At 33.1% G+C, this 20,081-nt stretch overlaps 2 protein-coding genes across 3 annotated transcripts; one reads left to right on the plus strand and one right to left on the minus strand.

Annotated features, from left to right (window-relative positions):
* Nucleotides 1–458: 458 nt before the first annotated feature.
* Nucleotides 459–4,342, minus strand: LOC105155786 (histone-lysine N-methyltransferase, H3 lysine-9 specific SUVH1). Of its 2 annotated transcripts, none has more exons than XM_011071740.3 (4): nt 4,204–4,342; nt 3,741–3,784; nt 1,337–3,536; nt 459–790 (listed from the first exon to the last, which is right to left on the minus strand). In XM_011071740.3, exon 3 carries the CDS (start codon nt 3,530–3,532, stop codon nt 1,391–1,393), a length of 2,142 nt encoding a protein of 713 aa, XP_011070042.1. In that variant the 5' UTR covers nt 3,533–3,536; nt 3,741–3,784; nt 4,204–4,342; the 3' UTR covers nt 459–790; nt 1,337–1,390. The 2 variants fall into 2 exon arrangements, with proteins under 2 accessions (XP_011070042.1, XP_011070040.1); XM_011071738.3 differs by having other exon boundaries at nt 3,722–3,784.
* Nucleotides 4,343–9,846: 5,504 nt separating this feature from the next.
* LOC105155787 (alpha-L-arabinofuranosidase 1) lies at nt 9,847–19,991 on the plus strand. Its single transcript, XM_011071742.3, has 18 exons — nt 9,847–10,248; nt 11,382–11,590; nt 12,096–12,150; nt 12,367–12,575; nt 13,149–13,267; nt 13,370–13,517; nt 13,968–14,037; nt 15,312–15,457; nt 15,580–15,625; nt 15,719–15,771; nt 16,267–16,411; nt 17,352–17,470; nt 17,554–17,625; nt 17,702–17,805; nt 18,399–18,455; nt 18,553–18,748; nt 19,273–19,419; nt 19,781–19,991. Exons 2-18 carry the CDS (start codon nt 11,414–11,416, stop codon nt 19,928–19,930), a joined length of 2,013 nt encoding a protein of 670 aa, XP_011070044.1. The 5' UTR covers nt 9,847–10,248; nt 11,382–11,413; the 3' UTR covers nt 19,931–19,991.
* Nucleotides 19,992–20,081: the final 90 nt, after the last annotated feature.

The following is a 20,081-nucleotide window of genomic DNA, read 5'->3' on the forward strand; positions in this document are numbered from 1 at the left end:
CAAATACGTCTTAAAGTCGTTGAAATATAATCTCAACACCATTCATTTTTTAATTATTACTATTATTATTAATAATAATTAAAGCTTATAATTTAAACAAGAGTCGGGATTTTAAAATGAGTAATTTATAATTTATAGTAAAAAATGACGACCCGCTAGTAATCTAGCAAGCCTAAACTAGGTGGTCTGATAACTAATCCGAATTTAAAGGTGTGATAACATATCCGATTTTGTTCCACAGTTAAATACTCAGCAAATATTATAATTTATCATATTTCACATTTTATTTCAACCGAGTCATATTTGTCCACACACACACAAATATATATATATACAGAGAGAGAGAGAGAGAATCAAATACCCCATTGAAGCCTCCTTGCTCAGAAGGACCATGGAAAGAATGCAGAACCAGACGGGACAGTGATGAAAGGAAGACACTTATAAACAATAAAAACAGATTCATCAAGGTGGTCTAGAAGAACGCATTCCACCTTAGGATTTCAACCAATAAACCACAAAATTCCCTTTACACTTTAATTTCACAGGTGGGTGTTTCGGAGTCCAAAACTGTAAAACAGCTGGTGAAACTAAAGAGCTTTGACACACCAAGTTACAAGCTACAGTTCTTACATACATTATCATACATTACGAACTACACAAATTATAAAAAACTAATGAGGAGTCCACACGCTATTGCTATCTTCACCGAACATTCTGATTCTTTTGCACACCTCGAACTTCTGATACTGCAGATTGAGTTGAGCCTCTTCTTACAATCAGCTTTGATGAACTGAGAAACAACAATGCAGCATGGTAAGAATTTATCACGTGAAATTCAAACGGAATCCAAATCAAAGACATCAGCAACTTCAAACAAACAAAATAAACATCAGAGTCTAGATTCTAGGTAGCTTAACGAATCTTAAACCTTTCCTCCTCTGATATCTTAATGCTGGAAAGGAAGATACTCTAATATGGGGATGTACTGAAGTTTTCTTGGAAGGGAAAATATTAGCTGTGTTATTTTGCTTGCTGCGCCGAAGAAGTAAATTACCAGCTCATGCTCGTAGTTTCTAGGTATATCTTTCTTAATGTTGCATTCGGATGGAAGGATATGGAGACGAGATTTCGAATCACTCCATATTAAATGAATTTGCAATACATAATAATGTCATAAGACAGCTTAAAATGGGAAAAATTCCCTCTTTTCTCATCCATATTAGTTACCAATAATACCCAAGTATCTGTACCATAACGGAAAGTTAACAATGCAGCTTAAGCAGAAAGACATGACTCAAGATAATTCATAGGTATAATATAATAAAAAAAGGCTAACCTTTTCGCCAAGGGAATAAGCACCAAAATCTATCTGTCACCGTACTTGGCGCCGTTAGTAGAAGTATCCTCTGCATTTTGCAGATTCACACAAGCACCTTTTCTTTCCCTTGTCTCGTTTCTCAGGTGGAACCATCCCATAATCATATGTTAGCTCTTGCATGGGAGGAATGTGCTGGATGGCAAAGAAAGCAATATGGAGATATGAGTCATTGTTATTTTCACGTAAAACTGGCTGCCAGAACACATTTGGTGAACAACTGTGGTTCATGAAACGGGCTACATTTCCGTTGTTTTTTGCGCTTATAACAAGCGGGTAAGGGGCTTTTCCATAACCATTAGAATCATCACGGACAGCTTCCAATGGCTCGTAGTAACGGGCAGCGTCAAAGATATAATTATCATCATTTCCACTCCCTATATCACCTGCATTAAATGCCTGGATTACATCCCCTGCATATTCACAAATAAAACCTCCAGCGCGGATGGGATCCCAAGACCTAAGTCCCCAACCTTTGTTCTTTGTCTTGAAAACCTCCAGACGGACCTTAACACCTGCTTGTGACATTCGATTCCTGCAGTTTGGAGGACAGGCACAGGTCTGTCCACACTCATGTATCAAGGATTTGTTAGTCAAAAGAACCCCAAGTGACGAATAGGGGAGAAGGCCATCGTTTTTCTGATTGCAAGGGCAATGGGTATCACCCGGTTGGCATCCACCCATGCAATGACAGCCTGAAGTGGGTTTAGATGTCGAAAAAGGTTTGGTGTATTTAAGACTAGGAGTATATGTAAAGTAAGCAGGTCCCTTTTCACCATCAACATCATTCACAAGAGCTACAGGCTGACTCTCAGCACCTGAAGTTAGATCAGGAAGGATAATACCAGCCCGTGCAGCAGTTCCGTCCTTCCACTGCTGAATTGATTTCCATAATAAAAAAGCTTCCGGCTGCCCAGGTACCCTAACCAGCTTATACTTAAAAACATTGCATCCGGATTTATTTTTTTCTACCCATGACTCCTGAATTTTGTACAAACCGTCATAAACATAGATCTTACCATTTGAACCAGCAACATCCTTTAGACCCCTTATGACTCTTACATCGTTGGCCCGGTGCAAACTCTTTTCCAGAGCAAGATTTCCCCTTTCTAGCTTCTGATCAAACATTTGTCCATCTTTCCTCTGAACTCCACCCTGACCAGAGTAAATCAACACATCACCATCATCCCCATCATCATCATATCCTCCAGATGAAACTATGCTGACAGCGATAGGTTCTTCATCCATGGTAATTTTGACACTCATATAATCTATTCCAGCCATACTTGGAGAATGTAACCCCACAATGCACAGCTCCATTCTAAAGAAGAAAATATCACCAACTTCAACCCCAGGTACATGTCCAATCCTCTTGATGCTATTTGTCCGGACTCCCTTGGTCATCAGAAGTGTACCAGCTTTAAGATCCGGACGTCTAGAAAGCCCTGGAGCCATATCCTTTGCTTCTTCAAGTTGGGTAAGGCGTCGCCGAATTAAGTCAAAGACCAACAGTATGGTTCCAGTAACATCCTTGTCACCATTAGATCTTCTGGACTCGTCAAATTCCTTAAGCCTAAATGACGTCAAGAAGCTATTCACCAGTGATTCGACATCAAACTCTTCACCATTCTCTGCTCCTCTTTTCCTTGGCCGACCCCTTCGCTTCCCTGAATTACTCGCTGCATCACTGGGATGGGCATTGAACCCACTCCCATACTGGTCACTTTGATTCTGCGACTCACTATATCCATCATCCTCAATACCGACAGATCTAGATGCACGATTCTTGGAGCCCTTGGGACGCCCCCTAGTGCCTCCATTTGCCTGAGTTGTTGGAGTCCTGAATGAATTCAGAGGAATGGGAGCTGGTATGCTGCTACCAAACCCAAAATTACCATTATGATTTCGACCACCAGGTGTAGTTTGCTGAGCGTCATTTGAGGCCACAAAAGGGTAAAATGGTTGGACCCCAGGTGGAAAAGGACCAGAGGGCGGAACACACGTAAATGGAGCGGGATGGGGGGTTGAAACTGAAGACACGCCAGGTGGATTGGGGAAAACAGGGACAAGACATCTCAATGGCCTCACATCCAACACCCTAGACTTATCAATTGACCCAGGGGGAGCATTTGACTCGGAACCCAAACCTTGCTCCATTTAACTACAAAACAACACTACTCAATACAGGTTCAAATCACCTCAAAAATGACAATTAACGTACATACAAAACCTCTCAATAACTCAGTCTCTAACTAATCCATCTACATGAAAAAAATTCTTTTCTCCACCAACAAACCCACACAAAAGTGAATGTAGTTATCAAACAACATCACCAAATTAAATCACCTCAATTTCAGAAACGAACCATATATGTACAAACTTTATCAAATTCTCCGAAGAATCTGCTTCCTGCCACATGCACAAGTACATAATCACAGATTAGACCGAAAATGTCAAGAAAAACCGAATCTTTTCAAAGATTAACACTAAATCCCTAATTTTTAGTTAAACCCTCAAAAACCCATTAGAAGATAAACCAAAAAAAAAAGGAGGATAGTTAAAAAAATGCACATGCAAAGCTAGAAAACTTGAGAAGTAAATTCTGAAAATTGACAATGAAAAATTGTTCTAGTTTAACATCTTTCAGGTACCAAAACTTCAAACAATTACTAGGCGTTCAGCAACACCCGCCCAAAAATATCAACTTCTCAAGATGAAACGTGAACTGAAAAATAAACGTGGTGTGCTCTTGCAAGAGATCTTGAAATGAAAAAAATACATCCAAGGTGGAGAGAAAGAGAGAGATCTCGAGATGGAGAAAAAAATACCTCTAGCTCTAACGTTGAGGAAGGTTTCTGAAGGCTTGTCCGTTTGCTCGACAAATGCGTTTAATGTTATGTTTCTAAGTAGCGCAGTCATACATTTTAGTGTTGCACGCGTGAGTTTCATGTGTGTGCGTCTATCTCTGCCTTTATACATATACGTTATGTATGTATGTACATAAGTATTGGCAATTTTTATGGATAATTTATACTAACATCCCCTCAAATTTGGTGTAGTTATACGTTGATCCATGTAATTTATAAATTACATATAACACCCCCTAATATTTATTTTTATCTAATAAATATATCCTTTCACTAGGCAAAATTTCCTAAATTTGTTTAATATTTCTGGAAAAATGAATAAAAAATTATATTTATCCTAATTAATTTATTACTGATTTATTGCAGATTAAATAAATTATTTTTTATGAATGGAGGGGTTTATTTGTAAAATAAAAATAAATATTAGGGGTATTAAATGTAATTTTTCAAACCACAGAAGATTTATGAATAATTACACTAAACATAAAAAAAAAGGCAGTGTACTTACTCCTATTTTTAATTACGATAAATTAACTTGAATATATTTAAATAAAATGAATGAAAGAAATAATGTATTTGTGTAAATTATTGTAAATTTTATTTTTTTCAATTAATATATTTGTATAAAGTATACTCACGTGCTCGTCTATAATATAAATATTACACTAACACCCTTTAGGAGGTACGTATAGCTGTAATTTTACAAAAAAATATGGAGTATTTATATATTTTGGCACAATTTCAAGGAGTACCAATGTAATTTATCCTATTATTTATTGTAATTATAGGCTACAAGTTGAGGCTGGTTATAAATGAAAATATTCACATAAATAACAAGATATTCTTTTGGACACCCATAAATACTCTCAAATCAATTAATGCAAATTTAGGTACAATATTTAATAATTACAATAATTGGAATTCTTACATTATTATTATTATTGGAAATTGAAATTTTTAATTAAATAATGCCTACAAAAGATAGTAGTCCTTTTTGTGGAAAAACATTAATTGCTCCAACCATTAAAAGAAAAAATTGCTTGAGCTCCATATTTTTTAATAAATTCAGTAATACATCAATTCGATCAATATATTAATATAATAAAAAATATATTACAATAAATTTATCCAAAATAAAATACATAGCCATATTGTGTATGATATAATTATATATTTTATACATATAAATTTAAAATTAAATATAATGATCTAAGCACATCCCGTCGTTCTCTTTAAAAGAAAAAATCAAGAGTAGATCACGTAGCATGCACGATTCATATTCATGACGACTAAAATGTGATTATAAAATATTTATTTATGTTGAAATGATAAATATTAATGTGACTATTGAGCATATAATTTCACGTTTTAGTTCCATAAAATAGATATATTCTGTTGCAAGTATTATATGCTTTTATTGATTTTAATTAAATTTTGGGCGTATTAACAATATAGAAATAATTAATGTCTTTATGTAAAAAATCTAATTTTACCATTGTTTTGCTAATCAAGAATTGTATGTATTGCGAATAAGGAATTTCCTATCAAAATTTAAAAAATCCTTCGTAGTGTTTGGACTCCTTTTTTTATTTTTTAGTGTTTTGTTGTGTTTTAAAGAGATATAAAGAGAGAAAAAATAAAGATAAATAAGTATGTGTTAGAGATAATATGTATGTCATGATTTGTTTTTGGAGATAATTTAAAATAAGTATTGTATGTTTAATGTTGTGTTTTGGAAGACAAAAAATTATTGTGCATTGTCAAATCATGTCTTTTTTTTTATATATATTTATGTATATGTGTGTGCATATATATGTATTTATGCTAAAACAGTTGAAAACACCCAAATAAGTTGTTTATTAATGATGGTAAACATTGGGTATGTTTTGACTCATCCGGTAGATAAATTAAAAATTAAAGCAAACATAGTGCTTGTGTTTTGTAGAACTCAGTAGAAAACACCCCTTCTGTTAGTAATTAACGTAAATTGCATTACACGTGCTCTTTGTGTTTTTGGGGATGTTTTTTTTTTAATTTTTTTTACCTTATTTTTTAGTGTCTTTTACTAAAATGCCATTACGGTATTTATATATTTTATATATACATTTTTTTTACTTATTTTGAGTTATTTTTTTTGTATTTTCATCTATCTAAAAAATAAAATAATTTTTTATATTTACTTAAAAATATAAAAAAACCATAAGTTTTTTTTTAATTTTTATTGAATATTAAATTAAATTATATTTAAATTTAAATAATTTTTGTAATTGTTAAAATCGAAATTTTAAAACTATAACTGTTAAATATAAAATTATTTTTAATTAATTAAAATATAATTTAAATACAATAATTATTATAATTATCTAAAATTATTTTTAATTAACTAAAATATATAATTAATTTTTATAATTATTTAAAATTAATTAACTAAAATAGATTTAATTATGGGTCGAACCCGGGATTAAACTGCTTAAATTCATCATGGAGTCAGCGGTTCTATGTATCACGAACTACTTCTATATTTATAACTTTTTATATTTTTTATGAAAACTAAAATTTTCAAATTATATTTAGTAGATTAATATTTTTCAAATTAATGAAAAACAAAAGGAAAACATAGGATTTTATAAAAAGTCAAAATTATTCATATGTTATCATGTAATTTTTTTTTTTAATAAATCCATAGTATAAAATTATATTATAAATTTCAATAAAAATATCAAATATCAATATCTAATTATGATTTATAATGAACTAACATATACATATAACTATTATTATTACGACGAAAAATCCACAATTCAATTGCACAACTACAATCTCATGATTTATTTTGAAAAATGCAGTATTTTTTGTATATATTACGATTTTTTAAAAAAAAATAATTTTTAACAAATGAATCTTTGACGTACATGGTTACTTTTCTGAAACAATAATAATACAAATTCAGTTGTATTATATTACAAGTTGTATTAAAAGTATTGTCATATTATTATTATCTAAAATTTCGAACTTTTTAGACATTAAATATAAAAAAATTCATTACTACCAACCCGGTCCGATTCGTTTGCGCAGTCCAACTCATTTCGGACCCAACCCAATCATGTTCCAATCCGTCTATTTAACACCTCTAAATTTCCAACGAAATACAAATAAAATCTCATACAATGAGTCATTGATCCGCTGAACATTCACCATGTTGCATGCCCTGCATCTATAAATCTAAGAGCGACATAATGAGTATCTATAATTTATTATAAAAGAGAGCACTTCTTTGGTGTCTCTTTCTTTTATGGTCTGTTTTTTTATTTATTCATCTTATATTATATTTTATTAAATAATAAATATTTTAAATAGTATTATTAAAATTTATACAGACATAGTGTGTGCTACAAATACTAATTGTCAGAGAAATAATGAGATTGACAAATTTTAGACCTTTGAAAATGATTTTTCATCTACTTCCCAAAACTAACTTTCTCAATTTGCCAAACAATAATTCATATCTAAAAATGAAAAAAAAGCATTAATTGCAAAATTTTTCAAAAAGGGAAAACTGAGTTATGAAAGAAAGTAAGCCTATGAGGCCTACTTTTATGGCAAAGTTGAGTCCCGTAATTATGAGGTCATGAGTTTCGTTTCTTGTTTATTTTAATATTTATTTATTTTATTTTAGAATATTTTTTTTTTAAATTTGAAGTAATTACGAATAATCATTGTTATTGAAAAAGTTACAGATAGCTCCTCAAATGAAAAATAATTATGAAGTCTGTGAACAGTGATATGAATATTACTACTTTACCATAACTATTTAAAAAAAAATAAAAAAGTGTATAAAAAACTTAAGGTGCGTAAATGAATAATCCATCACGTAAATCAGTGTATAAAAATATTTTATTTTTTTTTAAAAAAAGTATATAAAATTATAATTCTAATCTAAAGGGCTTATCATAAAAATTTGATGAAAATCTACAAAATGGGAATCGGGAATAATTTATAGTTTCTCAAATAACAAGAATATATTTATAATTATATTAAATCTGTGGCTATAATTTATTATATATTTTAATGATAATCATTAGTTAATTAATAATAAATTATTATGAGATGTTAATTAATGCATTAATTGTTAAATTAATTATTAATAATTTAAAATTATAGCATAACTATGTATACAAGAGAAAAAATAATAATAAGACTTTAATTAAAATGAAAGGGGGGGGGGGGTTAGGGGGGAGGAAACGTAGAAGCCATGCACATGTGTTGCTTCCACGGTTGGTCACATGATGAAAGAAATAACTTGACATGAATGAAAGAACAAAGAGGAAAATGTAGATAAAATTGACTATGTGATCACCTTATCCCTTATTTATTTTATTTTACGCTAATAATTGAAGCACACTCGATATATATATATATATAAAATTTAATTTTTTATTATATTTGTTTAATTAAATAACAATTATATTATTTTCGGAGTTTATAATTTTTGTTATTTTACAATTTTCAGTTACATTTTAAAATATATTGTGTTTAAGGAACTAAAATAAAATTAAAATAGTCTACTAGTCATTACAAATTAAATCCAAATTAAATCCGAACTTTTTGTAATTAATATTTAATTAATCGGATAAACAAAAGTCAAAAGTGCTAATCTTAGCATCAAGAATGGAGGACCATTAAAATATTACAATAAAATAATCACAATTCTAATAATATTATATTCGTATATATAATAACAATTTAACATAAAAAAATTCAATTAAATAACTCAAATAAACTCCTGCGTTCAATAGAGGACTTCCAAATCCAACCTACGTTTCGATTTAAATGCAATTTATTGTGCTGGTTTCATTTTTCCATGATCATAATAAATATTTTTTTATTATCGAAAAATTACTGGTATTCTAATTTTAACAGTTATGTAATAACTAATTCATTTTTTGTGGTGAAATGTCCAAAATACATTTATGGATTATGAATTATAATTTTATTTGTTTTTACATAATTTTCAATTATTTTTTGAACTAAGTGGATTTTTTTCTTCTTTCAAGTTTTTCAAATATTTCTATCCACATCATTAAATTTTTTTTAAAAATTAAAATACAGTAAGGATAAAGTCGACAAATTCAGACTTCTTGAAATATTACATAATTTTATCAAATATGAGGAAATATTTATAATTTTTCACTTAATCAGGGATATTCGTAATTATAGTAAAATCAACGAAAGTTGGTTGTAATTTACCCTAAAATTTATTAAAATCGTTAACCATTTCTAGCTGTTAATCAACCACAACTAATCTTGGTATATTATCTCATAATTGCGTTATTTTTTTTAATAATATATCGATTCAACTAATACATTTATATGATTAAAATTAATATATAAATTATATTAATTCAGCAAATAATTAAGGATAAACAAATTATTTGAACTCATTTATTCATAAAATCTGATAATCAATAAGCCCATTTTTAGTTCATAATCACTTATTTCATGATTAAAGGTGATTGAAGAGCAGAAGTTGGGGCTTTGATCATCAGAAAGAAGCAACTCAATAAAAGGCGCTTAGAGGTGACGTTAATGCAATTTGCAAGTGTAATCTGGTTAAAAAAAGTTATCCAGACAGGGTCTGGGTAGAGTTTGCGATAAAAGCTAGAAGCTGCTTACGTTAAGGCAAAGATAAGATGAAAATCTGGACTCCTGCTTTTGGATTTTTTCTTGGCTTGAAGCAATAAACCAACACACTCACTCACACGCGGAGTGTGTGTTCTTTTGCATAACAAATTTCAGTGTCATGAAGTGATTAATGATGAGGATGATGAGATGATGATGATGATTAGCAGAAGCAACTGACTATGAGCTCACTATATAACTGCCCCACTACTCTTTCTCTCCTCATCACAACCTGCGACTGCGACTGCCCTTTTTCTCTCTCACACAGACACGCACAGAAAATACAAAAAGTCGGAGTGAAGACTTTCCCTGGTTGACCATTTCCAGGTGAATTACTGTTCCCAAAAGGGGAAAAAGTTTGATTTTTGAGTTAATAATGTTGTTTTTATCATCATATTTGGTGCTGTGAAATTTTGGTGTAAAATCCCTTATCGGTTCGTTGTAATTCTATTTTGTGTTTCTATGATCGTGTATTCCTGTATGATGGATGTAGAAAGTGAAGACTTTTGATGGAGGGAGAAATTCTTGTTTGGAGTGTTGCACCGTGTATATTTAGCTGTTGAATTTTCTGCTTTATTGGTGATATTTGGCCAAAATTTTGAACTATCATGCAATGTTACTGGAAAAGGGAATGAATTATCTTGGCATTACTATGTATTTTGGGCAAAGGGCAAGGGTCCCTTAGGCTGAGGTGGAATGACCAACTTGGGTCTAGAAATCCCTATTCTTATCTTTTAACACCCCAGAAGAAGAAACTGGAAAATGTATTGATAAAGAAATGACGAATAAGAAGAGCCCATTGACAAATGCAAGTAAAATTCTAAAAATGAATAAGCCCGTTGAATGGTGGTGTGGATTATGCAGTTTAAGTGTTACCTCCAGTATTGACTTAAACTATGATCTTTTAGTGGTCAATTTTTCCTTCATTCTTGTATGCACTGTATCTAGTAATTGCATTAGAAACTCGGTGTACAGAGTATTAGAACTGTATGATTTTTGCAGACATGTGAATTTGAAGAATGTTATGCTAGAGAATAATGTTGATTTATTTGAAAACTCTTTTGAAACAAATTGGGTTCACTACTTTTTGTATTGCAACATATTTTTAGTCTTTGAAATTATTTTTTGTGCTCTCTTGGTACATACAACTTACAACAGTTAGATTATTTCTAATCATATTTTAAAGGCTACAAAATGAAACCGTTTTCGTACACAGAAAAACCAAGGATATTTGGATGGGTTTCCCAAGTTGCTAAAGTTTTCTGTCCAAGCTAAAAGCTCCCTTTCTTGCTATGGTTGGAAAGTCTTACATGCTGTTTTACTTAAGGATACATAAAGTCGTTGAAAATGATAGCTCTATGTTTTGGTACCTTCTTTATTTAAACTGATTTGCACCTCTTTTTCCTTCCTCTTCACTGACAAAAAATAACTGAATTAGCATCTCATTTGGTCTTAAATAGCCAGCACATACACTGGATACAATAAGGAGAGAATGGGTGCAATTACTCTGTTGCGCAGGATTCTGCTTTTCTTTTTCATTTTGCTGAGTGCTTTATATCAATCTTGTGCAACTGGGATTGGAGCAAACCAGACCATTTCGCTTTTTGTAAATGCCTCTGAAGCATCAGCAAAGAAGATACCAGAGACCTTGTTTGGTATATTTTTTGAGGTGAGATTAATCAGCCATGATTCTGTTATCTTCATCTTCATCCCTTATTTTGGTGATAAAACAAGATGCATTATAGTCATTCAAACATGTATGTCATTTGTTTATACAATTTTCACTGTGAAAAGCTGAGACAGTTTGCTTCTTCAAGCAAACGTTCCATAATCCATCTCTTGTTATTCGATTAGCTAATGGATCCGGCTACTATGGATGTGTATGTGTGATATCCTTCTACTATATTCGTGTTGAGTTTCATACAATTGTAAATTATATACCAAGAAGAAATACATTTATAACTATCTATTACTCATTTATTAAAAAGTTGGAGCCAAATATAGCCTTTTGCATGGCTTGGAGACAAGACAATCTGAAATTGTGTTCTCCTGTAGTACTGATTTTTAAAAATGAAGCCTTCCTTAGACTTCTATATGCAGATTTTAGTGTGCCATGATTGTTATGCTGGCTATATATTGAGCTTGCAGTTTGAGACTCTTTGAGATATCTGCAGGAGATTAACCATGCTGGAGCTGGAGGATTATGGGCGGAGCTTGTTAGCAACAGAGGTCAGCTGAAATTTTTTTATAACAAAGCTGCTAAAGCTTCTTGATACTTTCTTTCTCTTTTAAAATTTTGCACTGATTGATATTAAGCAAAATTCTCGTACTGTCATAGTTTAGTTACAGATTCTGAATGAAATTAGCTTGAGCTATGTAGTTTAATGCAGGTCATGTTACTTCCTCATTCATGCCAATACTTAGAGACTTGTATATATAATGCAGGTTTTGAAGCTGGGGGGCCCAACACGCCTTCGAATATTGAACCTTGGTCTGTCATTGGGGATGAATCATCTTTAATTGTGTCAACAGACCGGTCATCAAGCTTTGATCGAAATAAAATTGCATTGCGAATGGAGGTGCTTTGCGGCCATGAAGGCACAATGTGTCCAGCCAGTGGAGTTGGTATATACAACCCTGGCTTCTGGGGAATGGTACAAGTTCTTCTCTTCCAGAGCTCTAGAGGCCTAGGTTTGTTGGCCATGATGTGGAATATAATAGTTATTTTACCTTCTGTTTCCCCAGGTTCAAATCAACATAGTTGAATATTGTTTTGTCAGTTTCTATGCCTCACAATGTGCTATTCCAAACATTTACACTATATTTCCTTGATTTCTTCTGTAATTTAGTCTTCCTCTAGACTTCACTTACCTTCAAAATACTCCTAATAAAGAACAATAAGGAGTTTCTCGATAAAACTCTGAAGCACATGCTGACTTAAATTTTCGCGATCTTCTCCGCTGCAGTATTTCTTAAAACATGTTGTTGCTTCTCGAGTTAGACCTGTGAATGCGTTAGGCCACACCATTAGCTGCTTAAATGCTGAAGATCATTTCACCAAGAGTGTCGTTGTAAATTTGAAGTTTCTCCATGATTTTGAGCTCATGATGGAGCTCTATTCGTCTTGATGTTAGAATAACAGTTTCAACTGAGATCATTCCAGCTAGTAATGAATGTTTTCTTGCTCAATTCAGTTACTCGTTTTCCACTTGGACTTTGTATTGCAGAATATTGAACAAGGGAAGACCTATAAGTTGGTTCTTTATGCTCGTTCATTAGGACCAATTAATGTGTCTGTGTCACTGACTGGTTCAACTGGATTGCAGTTGGCTGCCACTAACATTGTGTAAGCATCCGTGACTCATAACCATAGCCCCTTGATATCCAAGATCTATTAATTCATCCAAGCTTTCTTCTTTCAAATTTAGAGTCGTATTTGTTCTTGCAGTGCTTCTGATGTTTCAAATTGGACTAAGCTGGAGGCTGTTTTGCAAGCCAAAGGAACTGATGCAAACTCAAGACTTCAACTGACAACGACCAGGAAGGGTGTCATATGGTTTGATCAAGTGTCATTAATGCCCACAGACACATACAAGGTGAGTTTACTTGAAATTTGATTTACTATTATTTGGTATCATAGTTTGACTGAAAGATGGACTCACTTTTGAGCTTAAAGACATCAAGGTGTCAGGACTCTTAAACACAATCATGTAATTGTCCTATTATTACGGGCACTAAAGCTTTTAATCTAATGAAATGCTGATATAAAAGTTTCTTTCGTTCCCTTGTTATTTACTTTGACAAATATTTCAGACTCAGTCATAATTTAGGATATCTAACTTACGTGCGGGATTTAAGTGATACTATGATATGCGCTGAAAGGGATAATGAAATGAGATATATTATTTTGTAGCTGAATGGCAGCTTTCCTTTCAAACTGAAATCAAAATCTCAAGTTTGAGCACTTTCTCATCGGGTAGTGATATATCACCATATACCTTCATTTTTACCTTTAACTATAGCTGAGCACTATTCTCTTGACACAGGGACATGGTTTTCGGAATGATCTTTTTGAGATGGTGAAGAATATGAGACCAGCATTTATTAGATTTCCAGGTATGACTTGTAAAATTCTTAGATGTTTCACTTTTCTTAATTCAACTCTGAAAAAATGGTGGACTACATAACCTGTTTTATAATTTTCAATGTCAAGTTCTATATGGTTCTCTTGTCGTCTGTTTTAATTGAGAAGCGGTGGATACTATCAAAGTGATACAAAAGGTCAGAAATAAATGTCAAAGATCTCATCAAATAGAAATAAAGTGATACACTCCCGATAGCATCTTCTGAAGAGTGTCTCCAATCTGAAGATGGGTTGATCATTTTTGAGAACAATGAAGAGTAACCTATTCTAGTAGAATATATTAAGAAGTTCCGATGATTAATCTGGTTATTTCTGTACGGTGTGCTTGCCTCTTGTCAGTTAATCTTTAAGTGATATCTGTCAAAAGATACGGTGTATCTTGGATGTGGTTAAGAAAGTTCATTTACTTGATATTATCCTTTCTGTACATTTATTAGAGTTAATAAAGTAGGATTATAGCTTTATGTATGCTCCCTATGTGAGTATGTGTTCTTAAGTGAACATCTCCATGATTCATCATCCCATGAGAGATGAACCATAATACATGCATAAAACCTCCCTTCTTGAGTTGCCTGACCATCATCAATCCTCTAAACCAGTTGAGTGGACAGAGGTCTAACAAGCTGTTTATTGTGATGTTGACCACATTTATTTGCTTGAGATCAGTAGCTTCTCTTATCTCTTCATCTTTTTGGCTTCTATGATCCCAGGTGATGGCCTTGATTTCCCTTTTGTTTCAGAAATATAAACTGTTCCTATTGCTCAAAGAGATAATTAATGGAGATAACATTTTCCATATTATGGTTAATCCACTTTTTGATGTCATTGATTTGAGGCCTGCCTAAATATCTCTCACTGTTTTGCTGTTGTCACTTCCTATCATTTTAAATTTACTAAACAAATGACTAATTTGCTGAACTGAGGTCCTGAACATCCTCTTTCTACACTTTCTCCTCTAAAGTTTTGCAGTGCATAATTTGGTGGCTTCTGCAAAACCATTTCAAAGGAGTCATAAGTTTTAACTTTACGAGCAAAACATTTTCTCTCTTGAACTCAAATACTCTAAGATGTCAAAATCAATATCTCAACCTTGAACTTCTTAGTTGAAGTTGCTTTAATAATGTTCAACTCTAAAGGTTGTAAAGAGTGTTGTTTGATGTCTGTAACTACTAGAGTGTCTTTAACTCTAAGGTATTGTTATGTACAGCTGCCTCAGTGCAGATTTAACTTGCATCCATGTTTTCAGGTGGTTGTTTTGTTGAAGGTGAATGGTTAAGGAATGCATTTCGCTGGAAAGAAACTATTGGGCCATGGGAGGAAAGGCCGGGGCACTTTGGTGATGTTTGGCATTACTGGACTGATGATGGACTTGGTCATTTTGAGTTTCTCCAGGTACATTGTTATGTCCTTGCGTTTGAAGCTTAGTTCACAGGAAAAAGAACAGGTGTCCTTATAATTCTTAAATGACCATCTTTGTCCTCTTTTTTGCCCCTTTCTAATCACTTCTTCTGCAGCTTGCAGAGGATTTGGGTGCATTACCAATATGGGTTTTCAACAATGGTAATGTTTCTTGTTTAATAGATATCCTCAATGTGTAACTGTTTATCGATTTTAACTCTCTTTTCTCCTTTTGTAATGTCTTATGATTTTCAGGAGTCAGCCACAATGACGAAGTTGATACTTCCAGCATCTCACCTTTTCTTCAAGTACTCATTTAAATTTTGTTGACTTCTATGCAGTTAAGACTATGCATATCCAAATTACCGCAGATGCTAGCATGCTGTATTTCAACATATCATGGAAGGCTCTCTAAAGAAACTTTTGGTTTAGCTTTGATCATTTGCTATTTTGAAGTCAGCCTGTCCAATTCCCTTTGCAAAAGCTGATATTCCTACCTTTTTTTGCCAAAGTTATTTGTTGATGTGGTTATGAAGTTAGAAAATGATGTAATGTTTTAGGCAAATTAAGAGCTGAGGACTTTCAAATCTGTGTGTAGGAGTTGATAAATTATTCATGTTGCTTGTGCCGGGTCCAAGAGTCTTCTTATCTGCACTTTTTTGGCCAATTAAATTGTAGTTCATTTCTTATTCTTAGTTACTTAAGGATTTTATAGTCTTTATGGTTAGTTCACTGGTTGTTTAGATTTTATTCCTGCTTTAGTGTATTAAACCATTAAAAGTTTCACTTTACATCAATTGCAGGAAATTCTGGATGGTATTGAGTTTGCTAGAGGTGATCGTGATTCAAAATGGGGTTCTGTTCGAGCAGCAATGGGGCACCCAGAACCCTTTGATTTGAGATATGTTGCAGTGGGAAATGAGGACTGTGGAAAGAAAAATTACCTGGGTATGAAATATTTTTGGAGTTATTGCTCAATATTTTATCTATTCTTTAATAATCTAATATATTATTTAACAATCCAAAGGGACTAAAACTACAAACATAATGACTAATGATAAATCCACAATCCATATAAATTCATTAGATCAACTCTTCTTTGCTAATACCGTTACAGAGGTCATCGAGGGATGTTTCCTTTCTTATTGAGGTTGATCAATAATTTGCTGACTTACATGATGAAAGTACGTACTTGGTCCATGGTTCTTGTACTAATGCTTTTTATAAGTTTTTTGAAATAAAATATCTTGAATTGTGTAGGAACCTTTGTCGAAGAACGTGGACATTGTTTGTAACTAATTAAAAAGGCTTAACTGCAATGATCACTTCCTTTTCGCATTTTTTGGGTACTCATGTCATTTCTAATTTCTGCTGTTAAGATTTCAATTTCAGTCTTACCATGATTAAACTAGTTTATGTGATTAGGGATCTCTATTGTGCATGTTCTATATAATGTAACTATAATCCTAATAAATGGGTCTCTCAGAATCTCAGTTAAGCTAACAATAAACTTTTTGCTTTTTCCCATCTAAACCTGTCTTTTGTATTTAACAATTAACAATCTACTTTATGCCACTGGCTAAAAAGCTCCTAACATGGGCCAGAAAGAACTCATGCAGCCATGCCAAGAAAATCTAATTTAGCTAAATTTGCTCTTGCTTACTGGCTGTAGGCTGGATGCGCTTAAAAATCCTGAAATGATCTCCAGAAGCATCTCGATCGGCATTAGATGAGCATGACTTGATTTTCCTTTAATTCGACATAGTTGTTTGATTAATTTCAGACCATTGTGTTGAAACCATTGAGCTTAGAACAATCATTTATTGCATACCATCTTCAGTCCAAATATTTCCCTGAACTTTTGGAGTTTTATTTTATGATGTTTCAGGTAACTACCTTAAGTTCTATTCTGCAATAAAAAGTGCATATCCAGACATCAAAATAATATCAAATTGTGATGGTTCTTCCCAACCATTGGACCATCCAGCTGATTTATACGATTATCATGTAAGAATATTCACTCCCTTACAAGCCCTTACTATGTACGCCCCCATCTCTGTAATATGCTTATCCCATACTTCCATGCACAGATTTATAGCAGCGCAAATAATGTCTTTGCTTCGGCACAAAAATTTGATAAAGCATCACGAAATGGTCCAAAGGTTTGCTATCATCACTTTGAAATTTTACAAGTTAGGTGCAGAGTAATGCTCTGGATAATATAAATGAGTGATGCAGGCTTTTGTGAGTGAATATGCTGTCACTGGAAATGATGCGGGCAAGGGTAGTCTTCTAGCAGCTCTGGCCGAAGCTGGGTTTCTTATTGGGCTCGAAAAGAACTGGTACTGTTGCCATATCCCAAAAGTTTATTATTCAGATATATATGCTAGACATGTTGCCTTGATATTTTCCGTTTCAGTTCTTTAGTCTTTCTTATCCCCTTTACTGACAATAACAGTTGAAAATCTATTTCCTTTACAATTATTTGAGATTTATTATCCTTGTTCCCCATATGAAGGTCAAAAGGATGAGTTTAACAAGGTATAGTTTTATTATGATTGAGGGGAGTGGTATTTGATTTTACTTTCTTCAGTTTTGATTTATCCTGATTTGATGGTAACATACCTCAATTTGGCTATTGTGATGATGTAATTATAGATTAGACATCTGAATCTTTTATTTGAATATATATGCTGGTTGACTTTGAAAACAATAATTATCTATCATGGAGCTTCTTTGAAGGCATCTCCTGAATGCCAGATAATCACTTTTAATAAGTTATCAAAACTAACTTTATTTGAAATTGTTTTCAGTTATTTATGGTTACCAATACTTTTACATTAATGTGTATCTTATCACATAATACATGCTTTATTAAGCTTATGCTCCTCTGTGGGAATGCTGATGAAGACTTGTATTTGCTCCTTCTGTTCAGTGATGCTGTCGAAATGGCAAGTTATGCGCCTTTATTTGTGAACACCCATGACAGAACGTATGTTTGACTTTGATCCTTGTTAGTTACTCATTCGTCTCATTTAGAATTTTGCTTCTCTTTCGGCTACTCTAACAAGAGCTGTTCCTTGCTTTAGGTGGAACCCAGATGCAATTGTATTTGACTCGTCCCAGGCCTACGGAACACCTAGTTACTGGATGCAGCATTTTTTCCGGGAGTCTAATGGTGCCACTCTCCTTAGTTCTACCCTTCAACCTAACCCTTCAAGTTCTCTTATTGCTTCTGCTATTACTTGGAAAGATACAGAGGATAACAAACACCTGAGGATAAAGGTGTGGTACTTTACTATTTATACTTCTAGGAGTACTAAATATATTGTGTTAGTACACCTCTTGCATTGATCCGTTTCCCATTTCGACCATAATGTTCAATTTATGACTCGGGATCTTTTGGGCCAGTCAAAGTCACACTAAATTAGCATTCATGTGACAAATCAGCAATCTTTTGTGATGAATAGGTTTGAGTACAGGGCTATATCCCTTTTACCGTGTAAAATACCAGATACATTGCCGGTGGAGCTAGCTTAAAACTGCTTCTCTCATTTAGTCTTCGATCTGTCGATAAAAATTCTTAACACCACCAATTATGTAAAAAGCCACTTTCTTTCCGGACCTTGTCCATTTAAAATTAAAGATCCGGCTTAGAGTAGATATCGTGAAGTTTCTGGCTGATAAAATTTTTTCTATAAACATATTATACATTGTCCTTCTCAAGTATGCTGTTTGAAGCCTAAAGTGCCGCATTTTTTCTTTCTGATGTTGCTGCAACATTTTCACTTCAAATATGAATCTTCCAGGTGGTAAATTTTGGAAGCAATAGCGTGATTCTTCAAACATCGATCGTGGGTTTGGAGGTGAACTCATTACAATCCTTTGGGTCGACCAAGACTGAGCTAACATCTAGCAATGTTATGGATGAGAATTCTTTCAAAGTGCCCAATAAGGTACAAAAGTCTCTATTATGAAAAATGCTGTGCATCTCTTATACTCATTTTACATTGTAGATTCCCTCCTTAAGACCGAATAGCCAAGAGGAATCTGTGTTGTTACACATGATTGCATGAGTTGTCGATGAAGTTTCCCAATATCAAACAAATTCCTTTGTAATATATTCGAACCTTAGAGGGTGTTTACGTAATTATCTATTTTTCCTGCTCTCTTGTCATTCTTCATGGCTTTCTCAGAGCCAACTGGAAGAGTGTAGATAAACAGACTGGAGGACTGTGGATAAACGGTAGATTGCTAAGCACTTTCACTGTCAATTCCTGAATCCTGAAACGTCTTCTCCTCTTCGGTTCTCTGCAGGTGGTGCCTGTCAAAACTCAGCTGGACGACGTTGGTGAGGAAATGGACGTCGTGCTTTCTCCACATTCTGTGACGTCCCTTGACTTTGTAATAAACTCAGACAATATCAGAATTTTCGGGTCTGATGCAGTTGATAAATCTCCGTACTGAATGATACCGACTGTTATAAGAAATTGATATTCAATAAATTAAAATGGCAAGTTAACTGGCATGCATGGTGTTTGTAGCAGCCAAAGCTACTTCCGTTGAGCATATACTTCTGTTCAGAATTATCAAAGTAAGATGCATATCTATATGTACA

The sequence above is a fragment of the Sesamum indicum genome, linkage group LG2 (genome assembly GCF_026168435.1).
Source record: "Sesamum indicum cultivar Baizhima isolate 11 linkage group LG2, ASM2616843v1, whole genome shotgun sequence".
In the NCBI taxonomy this organism is placed as follows: Eukaryota; Viridiplantae; Streptophyta; class Magnoliopsida; order Lamiales; family Pedaliaceae; genus Sesamum; species Sesamum indicum.

Bases quoted from the DNA above. Each gene is read 5' to 3' on its own strand.
- LOC105155786 (XM_011071740.3), bottom strand. From the start codon at position 3,532: ATGGAGCAAGGTTTGGGTTCCGAGTCAAATGCTCCCCCTGGGTCAATT.
- LOC105155787 (XM_011071742.3), top strand. From the start codon at position 11,414: ATGGGTGCAATTACTCTGTTGCGCAGGATTCTGCTTTTCTTTTTCATT. The intron at 15,626-15,718 runs GTAATGTTTCTT...TATGATTTTCAG, and splicing joins AATATGGGTTTTCAACAATG to GAGTCAGCCACAATGACGAA. The intron at 17,626-17,701 runs GTTTGCTATCAT...TGAGTGATGCAG, and splicing joins CATCACGAAATGGTCCAAAG to GCTTTTGTGAGTGAATATGC.